Raw genomic sequence first — 13801 nt, 5'->3', positions numbered from 1 at the left:
TTTGGAGCAGTGGCTTCTTCCTTGCTGAGCAGCCTTTCAGGTTATGTCGATATAGGACTCGTTTTACTATGGATATAGATACTTGTCTACCTGTTTCCTCCAGCATCTTCACAAGGTCCTTTGCTGTTGTTTTGGGATTGATTTGCACTTTTTGTGCCAAAGTACGTTCATCTCTAGGAGACAGAATGCGTCTCCTTCCTGAGCAGTATGACAGCTGCGTGGTCCCACGGTGTTTATACTTGCGTACTATTGTTTGTGCAGATGAACGTGGTACATTCAGGCATTTGGAAATTGCTCCCAACGATGAACCAGACTTGACATCATTTTCTGACCTCAATCCGACAGAAGATTTGTGGGCAGAACTGAAAAAGCATGTGCGAGCAAGGAGGCCTACAAACCTGACTCAGTTACACCAGTTCTGTCTGGAGGAATGGAACAAAATTCCACCAACTTATTGTGAGAATCTTGTGGAAGACTACTCAAAACGTTTGACCCAAGTTAAACAACTTAAAGGCAATGCTACCGAATACTAACAAAGTGTATGTAAACTTCTGACCCACTGGGAATATGATGAAAGAAATAAAAGCTGAAATAAATCATTCTCTCTACTATTATTCTGACGTTTCACATTCTTAAAATAAAGTAGTGATCCTAACTGACCTCAGACAGGGAATATTTTCTAGGATTAAATGTCAGGGATTGTGAAAAACTGAGTTTAAATGTATTTGGCTAAGGTGTATGTAAACTTCTGACTTCAACTGTAACTTTAACCCAATAAGAATGCCACACAGCCTTCCAGTTGTGTTCTTCTCCAGCAATGTTTACTTTCTGGCTGATCCTGAAATGAGTTGGGTGCCTTGGGGATGGTATTGACATAAAATTATGCCAGATTTTGTGCTATAGAAATCTCGTCAGGCAATCAATGCAAGAGTCGAGCACCTTTGCTCTGTCTGTTGCAGAAGACATGATCTCCCGATGTCCATGCATTTCAATTTGACTTCTCATTCCCATACCTACATGTCTGACCATGGCTTCCTTCATAGCCGTAATGAGGCCAAACTTGGGTTGGAGGAGCAACAGCACATATTCCATCTGGGTAATCTCCAATCTGATGGCATGAATATTAATTTCTCTAACTTCCTGAAATTCTCCCACTCCCAAACCTTTTTTGTTCCCTATTCTGGTTACCCCCTCACCTCTTTGCTTCTCACCTGCCCATCAGCTTCCTCTGGTTCCCCTACTTCCATTTATAGGGGAGAGTCTACTCTCTCCCCTATTAGATACTTCCTCCTTCATCCCTTTATCTTTTCCACCCATCATCTCCCAGTTTTTTAATTAATCTCCCCCTCTCCCACCCATCTTCTCCATCATCTGCTAGCTTTTACTTTTCTCCCCCTCCCCACCTTCTACCCCCTTCCTTTCCAGTCCTGATGAAGGGCCTTGGTCTGAAATGTCATCTGTTTATTCCCCTCCGTAGATGCTGCCTGACTGTGTGGCAAAATTAAAACAAAATTATCTGAATGACTAATGGCAGTTACTCTGTTCTCTACAGGTGCTGGGGTTGCACTAATCTCCAACTTTGAGCAGCTAATTCGTGGTGTTTGGAAACCAGAAACAAACGAGTTTCTCAGCATGTCCTTGTAAGTGACAAAGACCACATCAAGAGGATGAAATTCATCCAAGGCTGTTGAGTAACAGCCACAAAGTAGCTCCTTTTATACCATGTCCAGTTTCGGAAAGGAAAACAAGTTATCAATTTGCAGTTATTTCTGCTGCCACTCATGACTAATTTTAAACTCTCACCCCACCCCACCCCACTCTGCTTATTGTACCCAAGATGTGGCGTTAGGATTAAATCTTAGATACCACAATACATCCAGTTTCAGTGCTAACCTGTCAGCCTCTGTTGTATAGCTATGAGAGTGGCCACTAAGCAGGAACTGAAACCAGATGCCTTCCATAATAGAACGAAGAAGTTGAGAAAGACACTTGCTGAGAAGTTGTTGTTGCCCTACCTGTGGAATCAGAAAGCAGGAAATTCATTTAGTCCTTTCCTGAGCCTAGGAGAATGACAACTTATTTAAAAAGTTCACACTTTTAAAATGCTAAGTATAAAGGGTTGACCACGAAACTAACCACAATTGTATTTTGTCTTTTTGCAGCCCAACAAAAGCTAGCCTTGTGGGATCTGTTATCTTCACTCTACAGCAAGCCCATTGGCTACCCATATCCAAGCATAACATTATCTTCTTGTTTACTATGTTCATGGTTGTTACAAAGGTAAATAGATCTTTTCAGTTCCAAGTTATAATTTTTATGTTTCAGGATTGTGAAATTTCAGGCTTTGTCCGAAACATTTGTTGCTAATTAATTGTATTAATAAATGAATATCTAAAAATGCAAGTAATATATTCAACTTAAGGAGCTGCAATGAGAAGTTCTAATGTTGAAGCAATCTAGTTTGGTATTTAAAGTTTCTTGTCATAGTTTTGACATTCTTTACCTGAATAGCAAGAAATGTTGACATCTTCTGCTTCTTAAACAGTCCCTTGTGGTTGAGGATGAATAATTATATTTCTATATTTCCTCCATGACATGAAAGGAAGCCCATCAATTCCATCTGTTTTCAGAGCAATCCAAATCTCTAACCTCCATATAATTTCCTGTAATCTACTTTCTCAAACTTGCCCAGTAACAACGCACTCCCCTCTCTCCATCCTCCAATTTCACAGCAGTTCTGCAGCTGTTGTGATGGCTCAAGCCAAATAGGAACTGACAGGGCAGGAGGGTGCATTGTTTTGTGATAGTCTCTGCTTCCTTCTATTACAGAGACTCAAGGCCTTCTCAGGTGCTCCTTTCCCAGTTTGGTTGGTCAAGCACAAGGAGTCAGTGAGGGTCCATTTTCTCAATAAGCCTTTGGGTAGGCACAGCATCCTAACTTTAATTAGCAAGGCAGTGAAAAATACAGAACTAAAGTGGACAAATAAGATTAGTGTAGATGGGTAAAGTGGTAGGTACGGACATGGGCTGAAGAGCTTATTTTGTGTGTACAACCCTCTGATTTAACATCCTGAAATATTTTCTCTTTTCTTCCTGTACTTTCTGATGGAGTAGAGTGCATGTTTCAGGGGTCTGGTGTGGCCCACCTTCAGGATGTCTGAGCATAATCTGAGCTTTGATACTGGCAGTGTTGACCTGGGAGAGATGCTGGTATCAGTCATTCGTAGTGCCAATGTGTTTGGAAGATCTTGAAGAGATGGCAGTGACAGTACCTCTCTATATTTTACCTGCTGTTGGCTGACTGTCTTGAATTGTGCTGGGTGGTGAGGATTACATATGCCCTGTGGACTGTGATCTTGGTCTTAATTTTTGAACACCATCTTTTCCCAAGTGGCCAAAAGATGCACTAGAACTTGAGCAGTGACAGTAAACTTCATCTGTGTCTGTTTTTTGCTCTCAAATTATGGAAAGTAATCCATGTTTTCTAAGGTCTCATTGTGTGTATTGATTGTGAGGCACTGTTGTGCAAAATGTGACAACCTATGACAACTTGGAGTATTGCCTCTAAATGTGCATAGAGACAAAAATCATCTGCGTCTGAAAATCATTGGTTGAGATTGGAGTTTACATGGTGCTGGAAGGGACATAATGAAAACAACTTACTGTTCATCTATTCCAGAGGGAGGTTTGTTGAAGCTGAATACAGTATTATCCTGTGGAAAATTGAGAAGAATTTTGTTGCAACGACCCAGCCATGCTTCACTGGGTCTGGATCATTTAGCAGATATGCAATAGTAACATATTTCTGAGAAGTAACAAATTTGAGGAAATATTCTCAATAGCTCTCTCTCAATTAGGAGTGAATTGTGGTCAGGGAAGAGGGGGAAGTGAAAGAAAGGGTAAGGGATTGGAGTAGAGAAGGGGAAGAGAGAGGAGGCACATTAGGCGGGTGTTGACTGGAATTTTCAGACATTATAGAGGGAATATCAAAAGAAGAGCAATACAATGTTACATCAATAAAGAGGGCGGATATCCTGGAAGGGTCCTCAAATGACACTACATAGGTGAATCAAAATGAGTATTCCGTTTTTGTTTTGAAGCCCAACCATGTGGTCTCATGAAAGATGGGATCGACAGGATTTTAAAAGGTGTCCAAGAGGGTGTCTTGAACTAGAGGAGGAATGTTAATGGATCTGATCTTTAGAAATGCAACTGGGCAAGATTAGATACTGTCAGTGTGAAAGCATTTTTGCTGAGAATGATTATAAATTTTTAGGCTGTCAGAAAAAAGCCAAGGATAGACTAGAAATTAAGGTCCTGAACTGGGGAAAAACAAGTTTCAATATGATAAAACAGGATCTGGCAAAAGAGGACTGCAATTGAAAAGCAAAGTCATAAATGAATCATACATCTGGAATGTCAAGAACATAGAATTATCAGTGAAACCACTTCACATCACCATTTTACCATATGACTAAGGAAAAGGAAATAGATTTACATTTATGTAGCATTCTTTATGATCTCACAATCTCCCAGAGAGCTTTACATTTTTGTGCAATTGTTGCTATAGAGTTAGAAGCAAAATGAACAGTGTCATAGTGTGGGATCCTGCAAACAGTAAGCTGATAATGACCAGATATTCTATCCATGCCGTCAACGGGCTACAGTATATGCCATCCCTCATACCTACATGACTGCCTTGGATGTCAACCCGTACCATCAGTGGTACGGCAGAGTTACCAGTAAAGATTGTGAACAGATACTGCATACCTGCATGTTCCACAGTGGGAATGATTGCTTTATTAATCCACAATGCTGCCGTGGGGCCACCAGTTTGCACTTCTCAAAGTATGTCAAAATTACTGTTTCAATTTTATGCCAGATATGAGGGAGAGACATAGACCAGTCAAACAATGGGAAGAGTTTGTTCATTGTGATATACCTCGGTTAATCAAAGATAGCAGTATTTGTTAAGGGGAGGTTATGTCTAAATAACAATTTTTTTTTGTGGAGGTAACAAAAAAGGCTGAGAGACTTTTGATAAAACAGAACGTAGAACAGTACAGCTCAGGAACAGGCCCTTTGGCTCACAGTGTTGTGCTGAATGAATTAGATTAATAATCTAATGGCCAACTCAACCAATCCCTTCTGCCTACACAATGTCCATATCCTTCCATTTCCTCACATTCATGTGCCTATCTAAATGCTGCTTAAAAGTCTTTAATGTATCTGCCTCTATATCACCCCAGGCAGCTACCACTCTCTGTGTAAAATATATTTGCCCCTCATTTCTCCTTTGAAACTACACTTTTCACCTTAAACACATGCCCTCTGGTAAGAGACATTTCAACCCTGGGAAAATGATACTGTCTGTCTCATAATCTTACAATCCTCTATTAGATCTTCACTCAGCGTCTGCCACTCCAGAAAAAGCAATGCAAGCTTGTCCAATCTTATTATAGCACATACCCTGGGATCCAGGCAGCATCCTGGTAATCCTCTTCTGCACCCTCTCCAAACCCTTCCTGTAATGGGATGCTTACAGATGTGGCCTTACTGGAGTTTTATAAAACTCTACATAACTTTCTGACCTTTGACTTCAATGTCTTGACTAATAAAGACAAGCATGCCATATGCTTTCTTAACCACCCTATCAACCCGTGTAGCCACTTTCAGGAAGCTACGAAATTGGGCCCCAAGATCCCTCTGCTCATCAACACCGTTAAGCGTCTTGCACTTCACATTTGGCAGGTTAAATTCCATCTGTTCATCTATACTATCCACAACACCACCAATCTTCATGTTATTATCAAACTTACTAACCTACCTATCTACATTTTCAGTCGGTCATTTATATACATCACAAACAGCAGAGGTTCTAGTACAGATCCCCGCAGAACACAGACTTCCAGCTAGAATAAGTCCCTTCGACTACTACCCTCTGTGCAAAGCTACTTCTGAATTCTGATGGCAAATTCACCATGGATCCCATACATAATCTTCTGGATGAGCCTCCCATGAGGGACCTTGTCAATTGCCTTACTAAAATCCATGTAGACAACAGCCACAGTTCTACCTGCATCAATCACCCTCATCACCTCATCAAAATACTCAATCAAGTTAGTAAGACACCATTTACCACATACAAAGCCCTGATGGCTCTCCCTAATAATTAACCCATGGTGTTCCAAATGCTCATAAACCCTGTCCCTAAGAACTCATTCAATTAACTTAACTACCACTGATGTGAGACTCGCCTGTCTACGGTTTCCAGGATTATCGTGGTTTCCTTCTTGAATAATGGAATAATAGGACACAAATATATTGGTGGAGGCCCCAGCAATCTCTTCTCGTCCTCCCTCAATAACCTGGGGTATATTGTATCAGGCTCTGGGGACATCCACCTTAATGCTCTTTAAGAGACCCAACTCTACCTCCTACTTTGAAATATCCTACCACATTGGTACTCTTGGCACTGATCTACCTGCCCTCCTCATCTTCTTCCTTGGTAAATACTGACGCAGGGTATTCATTAAAGACCTCATCCACACCCTCTGCATCCAGTCAAATGTTCCCCCTGTTGGATCCAAAGCTCTTTCAGAAGTCAAGGCACAAAACTTGTTGCTTTACGATTGTTTTATTAAGTGTTAAGAGAACAAAGACAGTTGAAAACAGACATGTCTACTAAGTGAACGGAGATGGAAGCAAAAAGAAAATGATGGCACCACTGTGCAATCAGCTCTTTTACACTACATAGATGAGAAAAATTCCATTCAAGTTTGCAAATATGAACCAGCCAATCGGAAAGCCCCTGTTCAAATACTGTAATGCAGCACCGGAGAAATTGTCTAGAGTCATACAAATGTAACTACTAAGCAGTTACTTCTATATAAGCAATTAAATAAAATGCAAGCAGACGAATAATTATTAAACTGCGAAGAAAATAATTTGACAGTCAGATCCAACATGCCAATTATCTTTGAGTAGTCCTATCCTCTCCCTAGTTATCCTTTTGCTCCTGATATACGTATAGAATACTTCTGAGATTCTATTTATTCCTACTTGCCAAGGATTTTCATGGCCCCTCCTGGCTTTCCTAATTCCCTTCTTGAGTTCTCTTCTGGCTTCCTTATAATCCTCAAGATCTCTGTATGATTCTATCTTCCCAAGCTTTCAGTACTTTTCCTTTTTCTTGAGTAAATTCATCATCTCCCTCTTGCTGTGCCATCCTTGTTCTTCTTTCTGACTGGAAATACTTGTGTTGTACTCTGTGCAGTTGGTCTTTAAATACCCTCCACATGTTGGATGTGGACTTGCCCAAAAACAACTGCTCTCAATTAACTCTCCCTAGTTCCTGCCAAATACTCTAATAAGGTGCTTCAACTTGATGCTCACCCATGAGATCCATACTTATCCTTATCTATAGCTGTCTTAAAACCTGGGGTAACTTAAGCTCAGCACCCTAAAGACCAGTTTATACTTCTGTGTCAAATCGGCGCCATAGGTATGGCATAACTGCATACCCGGTGCTGTATCCTACGTAGGGTACAATACGCCGTGGGTATGGCATCACTGCGTGCCCGGTGCTGTACCCTACGTAGGGTACGGCACGCCATAGGTATGGCATAACTGCATACCCGGTGCTGTATCCTACGTAGGGTACGATACGCCGTGGGTATGGCATCACTGCGTGCCCGGTGCTGTACCCTACGTAGGGTACGGCACGCCGTGGGTATGGCATCACTGCGTACCCGGTGCTGTACCCTACGTTAGGGTACGGCACGCCGTGGGTATGGCATCACTGCGTACCCGGTGCTGTACCCTATGTTAGGGTACAGCACGCCGTGGGTATGGCATCACTGCGTACCCGGCGCTGTACCCTACGTAGGGTACGGCACGCCATAGCCTGACCCTCACCTCCCCAAAAATGTAACTACGTGTCGCGGCGACGCAGACCACAACAACTGTGATGGTCCGCTTGGTAGCATTGCATTTCCTCCTACGCTGCAATAGCTTCCCATTAGGCGACTGAAGGGCAGGGAAGGAACTCTGGCTGCAATGTTTTCCATAAAGCTTTACAGACCTCCGAAATTATGGAGGACCCTGTGCTTGACGCCAGTTTGTAGCTAGCTGCTGCAGCCTGTTGACTTCCACCTGAAGCTAAAACTCGAATGGTGATTGTCAGTCTCTGAGTATACTGTGCGTACACTGATGCAAAATAAATGGTTGGAGATGATGAACCAAATCGTCAAATCTACCTGCCAACATCTGAAAATATTTGAAATGCATTTCCTCGTCCATGTCTCTCAGTGGCCGGACAAGCACAGAAAATTCACCCTCCTTCAGTTTCAGTCGCCATTGAAACAATGGATCCAGAAAAAAACTGGCAGGTTGCATTAAAAAATTGACACAGTAACTGGAAGCCAAGTAATGATGGTTGAGTGTGTTTTAGTGACGAGAAGCCTGTTTGTGTATTTTTTTTCAGATTTAAACATTTACAAGTATAGTTAAATTTGGCCTATATGGGAAAGAAAGCTTTAGAGTGCAAGAAATTATCTAAGAACTGGCCAAGTGGACAGACAAATGGGAAATCAAATTCATTCTGGATAAGTGTGAACAATGCATTTGAGAAGGGAAAATGAATTTAAGGAACACACATCAAGAAGTGAAGAGAAAGGCAGGGGAATTGGAGAGGTGTCTATAGGTCTGTTTGTTTGCAGCTTCCTCTTCCTCCCTGTGACTGCATGAGTTTTCTCCCACAAAATAGAGGGCTATGTGCTAGGGAAATTCTAGGCAGTCTCTAGAGTTGGTTACATGGTCGGCACAACATTGTGGGGCCAAGGCCTGTAACGTGCTGTGAATTTCTCTCTTCTATTCCAAAGGCCGGTGAATTAGGTTAATTAGTCCCAGTAATTTGCTGCAAAATGCAGGTAAATGGCAGGATCTGGAGGAGTTCATGGCATCCTGAGGAGAACTAAATGGGATTAGTGTAGGATGAGTTTAAAGCTGATCAACACAGACTTGAATGTGAAAGGCCTGTTTCTGTGTTTTATGATTCTAGCTACCTGAAGTAACAGGATGATTATAAGTAATAAGTGATGAAGAAGGTTTATATGATCTTGGCTTTTTTGGCCTAGAAGTAGTAGCTATAGTCCAGGCACTAGAACTGTATAAAACACTCAGTAGACTACAGGTCTAGTAACTAGGGAAGATGTCATCACACTAGGAAGGTACACTCAGTGGCAATTTAAAGTACCTCCATACCCAATAAAGTGGCCACTGAGTTCATGGTCTTCTGCTGCTGTAGCCCATCCCTTCAAGGTTCGATGTGTTGTGTGTTCAGAGATGTTCTTATGGACACCACTGTTGTAATGCGTAGTTATTTGAGTTGTTGTTGCCTTCCTGTTTTTTTTTCAAAATATACTTTATTCAAAAATAAAATTATATACAATAAACCATTCAATAACTTTCCATCCTTTACATGAGTTTCCATCATAGTCTGTACATATCCATACTTATGGCCACCCACGTGGCACTCCAGTTGTTCACCTTACCACCTCATTGTTGAGGGGTATACTCCCCGCCACCCAACCCCTCCCACTCCCGCGGGTGAAGAAACCTATACCGTGGTCCTTCCCCACCGGGCCCTTGTGGTGGCTGCACCGAGTTTCAGCACGTCCCCCAGCACGTACTCCTGCAGCCAAGAATATGCCAGTTGGCAGCATTCTCCCACAGACATCTCCATGTGCTGGTAGATCATCAAGTTTCGGGCAGACCAAAGAGAGTCTTTGATGATCTGCCAGCAGCACCGGATGTTGGTCTCCGTGTGCGTCCCCGGGAACAGCCTGTAGATCAGAGAGTCCTCTGTTACGCAGCTGCTGGGGATGAAACGTGACACTAGCCCGTCCATCCTCCTCCACACCCTCTCTGCGAACTGACAGTGTGCAAAGAGGTGGGTCACAGACTCCTCCTCACTGCAGTCCTCCTGTGGGCAGTGGGGTGCGGAGACGACGTTCTGGGCGTACAGGAGGGATCTGACTGGGAGGGCCCCTCTCACCGCCAGCCAGGCGAGGTTGCCTTCCTGTTTGTTTGATCAAGTCTGACCATTCTTCTCTGACCTCTCTCATTAGCAAGGCAGTTCACCCACAGAACTGGGGCTGACTGGATGTTTCTTCTTGTTTGTCACAGCTTTATCTGTAAACTCTAGAGACTGTTGTGCAACAATTATTCCACGGTCAGAGTCACTTGGATCACATTTTTCTCCGTTCTGATGTTTGGTCAGAACAACAACTGACTCGCTTAACAATGTCTGCATGCCTTCATGCATTGTGTTGCTGCCACATGAGTGGCTGATTAGGTGTTTGCATTAAAAGCAGCATACAGGTGTGTAAAGTGACCACAGTGTCGATTCACTCAGTGTTGTGGTTTGTTTTGGAATGGTAGAGACCAAGGGAATATTTAATGGGAATATTCCCATCCCAATATTTAATGGGAATATTTATAAATTTAATATTTAAATTAAGAGCATCCTAGTCATGGGACAGGATGAACCAATTTGCATTAGCTGTGAGGTCAATAACTAGGAGGGGGTAGCCTCCTTAAATGGTAGCAGGATTAGAAGGAAACTAAGGAAAATGTTTTCTTTTTTTAATATTTCCATAAGATGTATTTCAGATAATGTATGTATCTATCATATATTCATGTTTGCCACAAATCTCCACATAGTATTTATCAGAGGTATACACTAAGAGAGATAAAAGAAAAGAACTAACAAAAGGAAAACTATGTACAAGTAGGGAGTGATCTTTTTTTTGCAACATAATCATTGATTTGTGAGAATAAAATCAGGCCTATGGGGTGTTACATAGTTAAACCATTTTTCCCAGTATGAATCAAATTGATCCAATTTATGATTGACAGATGCTGTTATCTTCTCCATTTTGTAAATGTCCATTGTAATTTCCATCCATGTGTTTAAAGTTGTGCTCTCCTGTGATAACTATTTTCTGGTAAGAGTCTTTTTACCAGCCACCAGCAGTATATTCATTAAATATTTATCTCTTTTCAACCATTCCCAAAATATATGGTCTTACTTTCTAAGGGTATTTCACATTTAAAAATGTCTTGATAATGGGGCAATCCCTGAAAATATGGTAATGGTTTGCATTTTGATTTCCACAATTTCTCCACCAAACAGCGAGGTTACTATCATAATGGGATTTCTGAGAGGGTGTAATAAAATATCTTATCAGGTTTTTCCACCCAAACTCCCTCCATTTCTGTGAACTGGTACACTTCCATTGATACCTCCATATTATTGTCCATTCTTCCTCAGATATAGTTATCCCTCCTTCCTTCTCCCATTTTGTTTTTAATGTATGAAGTCGAGCGTGTTTTAAGATTTGACAGACCCTTATACACACTTGAAATGATTCTACTACCATTATCTGAATTATATGCTTTTCTAAACAGTTCTATCAAATGTACTTGCCTCGGTTACATTTTTCACCCTCCTATTAACATAATGTCGCATCTGCAAATACCGATTTTAAAAAAATCTTGTTTTTCTAATAGATGTTTCTCTTTAAGCATTTCAAAACTGAACAGTGTTCCTTCTTTCATTATATTGCATAGGACCGTTATTCCTTTAGCTGTCCAGTCCTGAAATCTAGCATCCAGTTTATTTGGCGTAAAGTCCGAGTCATATGCACACCATTTAAGAATTACAATATCTCCCTCTAGTTTATATTCTTTTATAATAGTTTTCCATATTTTAAGAGTCCATTTCACCCATGGGTTATCAATAGTATTTATATAACTTTGTAGGTTGTTATCAGCCAAAATTGCCTGTATGGGATTGGAAGGTAACTTCTCCTCAATGTTTTTCCATTGAGTGTCATATGATGGGTTGCACCAGTATATCACAGCTCTCATCTCTGCTGCAAAATAATAATCTCAAAGAGAAAGTAGGCCTCATCACCCCCTTTTCATTGGCTAATTGCAAAGTTTTGAGATGAACTCCAGGTCTTTTACCTTAATAACATTTTGTGCCATTCATTGAATTGCTTTTGGTTAATCTCTATTGGTAGGGTCCGAAAGAGATATAATAATCTGGGCAACATATTCATTTTGATGGATTCAATCCTTGAACTGAGACTAAAGAAAGGAATTGGATTCCATCTTGTTATGTCTTCCTTAATTTTTTTATATACAGTTGAAGTCAGAAGTTTACATACACCTTAGCCAAATACGTTTAAACTCAGTTTTTCACAATTCCTGACATTTAATCCTAGAAAATATTCCCTGTCTGAGGTCAGTTAGGATCACTACTTTATTTTAAGAATGTGAAACATCAGAATAATAGGAGAGAGAATGATTTATTTCAGCTTTTATTTCTTTCATCAATCCCAGTGGGTCAGAAGTTGATATACACTTTGTTAGTATTTGGTAGCATTGCCTTTAAATTGTTTAACTTGGGTCAAACATTTTGGGTAGCCTTCCACAAGCTTCTCACAGTAAGTTGGTGGAATTTTGTTCCATTCCTCCAGACAGAACTGGTGTAAATGAGTCAGGTTTGTAGGCCTCCTTGCTCGCACATGCTTTTTCAGTTCTGCCCACAAATTTTCTATCAGATTGAGGCCAGAAAATGATGTCAAGTCTGGTTCATCCCTGGGAGCAATTTCCAAATGCCTGAATGTACCACGTTCATCTGCACAAACAATAGTACACGAGTATAAACACCGTGGGACCACGCAGCCGTCATACTGCTCAGGAAGGAGACGCATTCTGTCTCCTAGAGATGAACGTACTTTGGCACAAAAAGTGCAAATCAATCCCAGAACAACAGCAAAGGACCTTGTGAAGATGCTGGAGGAAACAGGTAGACAAGTATCTACATCCATGGTAAAACGAGTCCTATATCGACATAACCTGAAAGGCTGCTCAGCAAGGAAGAAGCCACTGCTCCAAAACCACCATAAAAAAAGCCAGACTACAGTTTGCAAGTGCACGTGGGGAGAAAGATTGTACTTTTTGGAGAAATGTCCTCTGGTCTGATGAAACAAAAATTGAACTGTTTGGCCATAATGACCATCGTTATGTTTGGAGGAAAAAGGGAGAGGTTTACAAGCTGAAGAACACCATCCCAACCGTGAAGCATGGGGGGTGGCAGCATCATGTTGTGGGGGTGCTTTGCTGCAGGAGGGGCTGGTGCACTTCACAAAATAGATGGCATCATGAGGAAGGAAAATTAAGTGGATATATTGAAGCAACATCTCAAGACATCAGCCAGGAAGTTAAAGCTCGGTGACAAATGGGTCTTCCAAATGGACAATGATCACAAGCATACCTCCAACGTTGTGGCAAAATTGCTTAAGGACAACAAAGTCAAGGTATTAGAGTGACCATCACAAAGCCCTGACCTCAATCCAATAGAAAATTTGTGGGCAGAACTGAAAAAGCGTGTGCAAGCAAGGAGGCCTACAAACCTGACTCAGTTACACCAGTTCTGTCTGGAGGAATGGAACAAGATTCCAGCAAGTTACTGTGAGAAGTTTGTGGAAAGCTATGCAAAACGTTTGACCCAAGTTAAATAATTTAAAGGCAATGCTTACCAAATATTAACAAAGTCAATGTAAACTTCTCACCCACTGGGAAATTGATGAAAGAAATAAAAGCTGATGTAAGTCATTCTCTCTACTATTCTGACATTTCACATTCTTAAAATAAAGTAGTGATCCTAACTGACCTAAGGCAGGGAATGTTTTCTAGGAGTAAATGTCAGGAATTGTGAAAAACTGAG

The 13801-nt window shown here is 41.3% G+C and overlaps 1 protein-coding gene across 1 annotated transcript in view; it reads left to right on the top strand.

Annotated features, from left to right (window-relative positions):
• tmem38a (transmembrane protein 38A) overlaps window positions 1–13801 on the top strand; it is a 48867-nt gene that overhangs the window by 26923 nt on the left and 8143 nt on the right. Inside the window, exons 4-5 of the mRNA XM_063032413.1 lie at window positions 1553–1640; window positions 2163–2280. Of these exons, the coding sequence (XP_062888483.1) occupies window positions 1553–1640; window positions 2163–2280 (206 nt within the window). The remainder of the gene's footprint in view (window positions 1–1552; window positions 1641–2162; window positions 2281–13801) is intronic.

This window comes from Mobula hypostoma, chromosome 24 (assembly GCF_963921235.1).
Source record: "Mobula hypostoma chromosome 24, sMobHyp1.1, whole genome shotgun sequence".
Classification (NCBI taxonomy): domain Eukaryota; kingdom Metazoa; phylum Chordata; class Chondrichthyes; order Myliobatiformes; family Myliobatidae; genus Mobula; species Mobula hypostoma.
The sequence above is the reverse complement of the archived record's forward strand: the minus strand, read 5'-3'. Positions and strand labels throughout refer to the sequence as shown.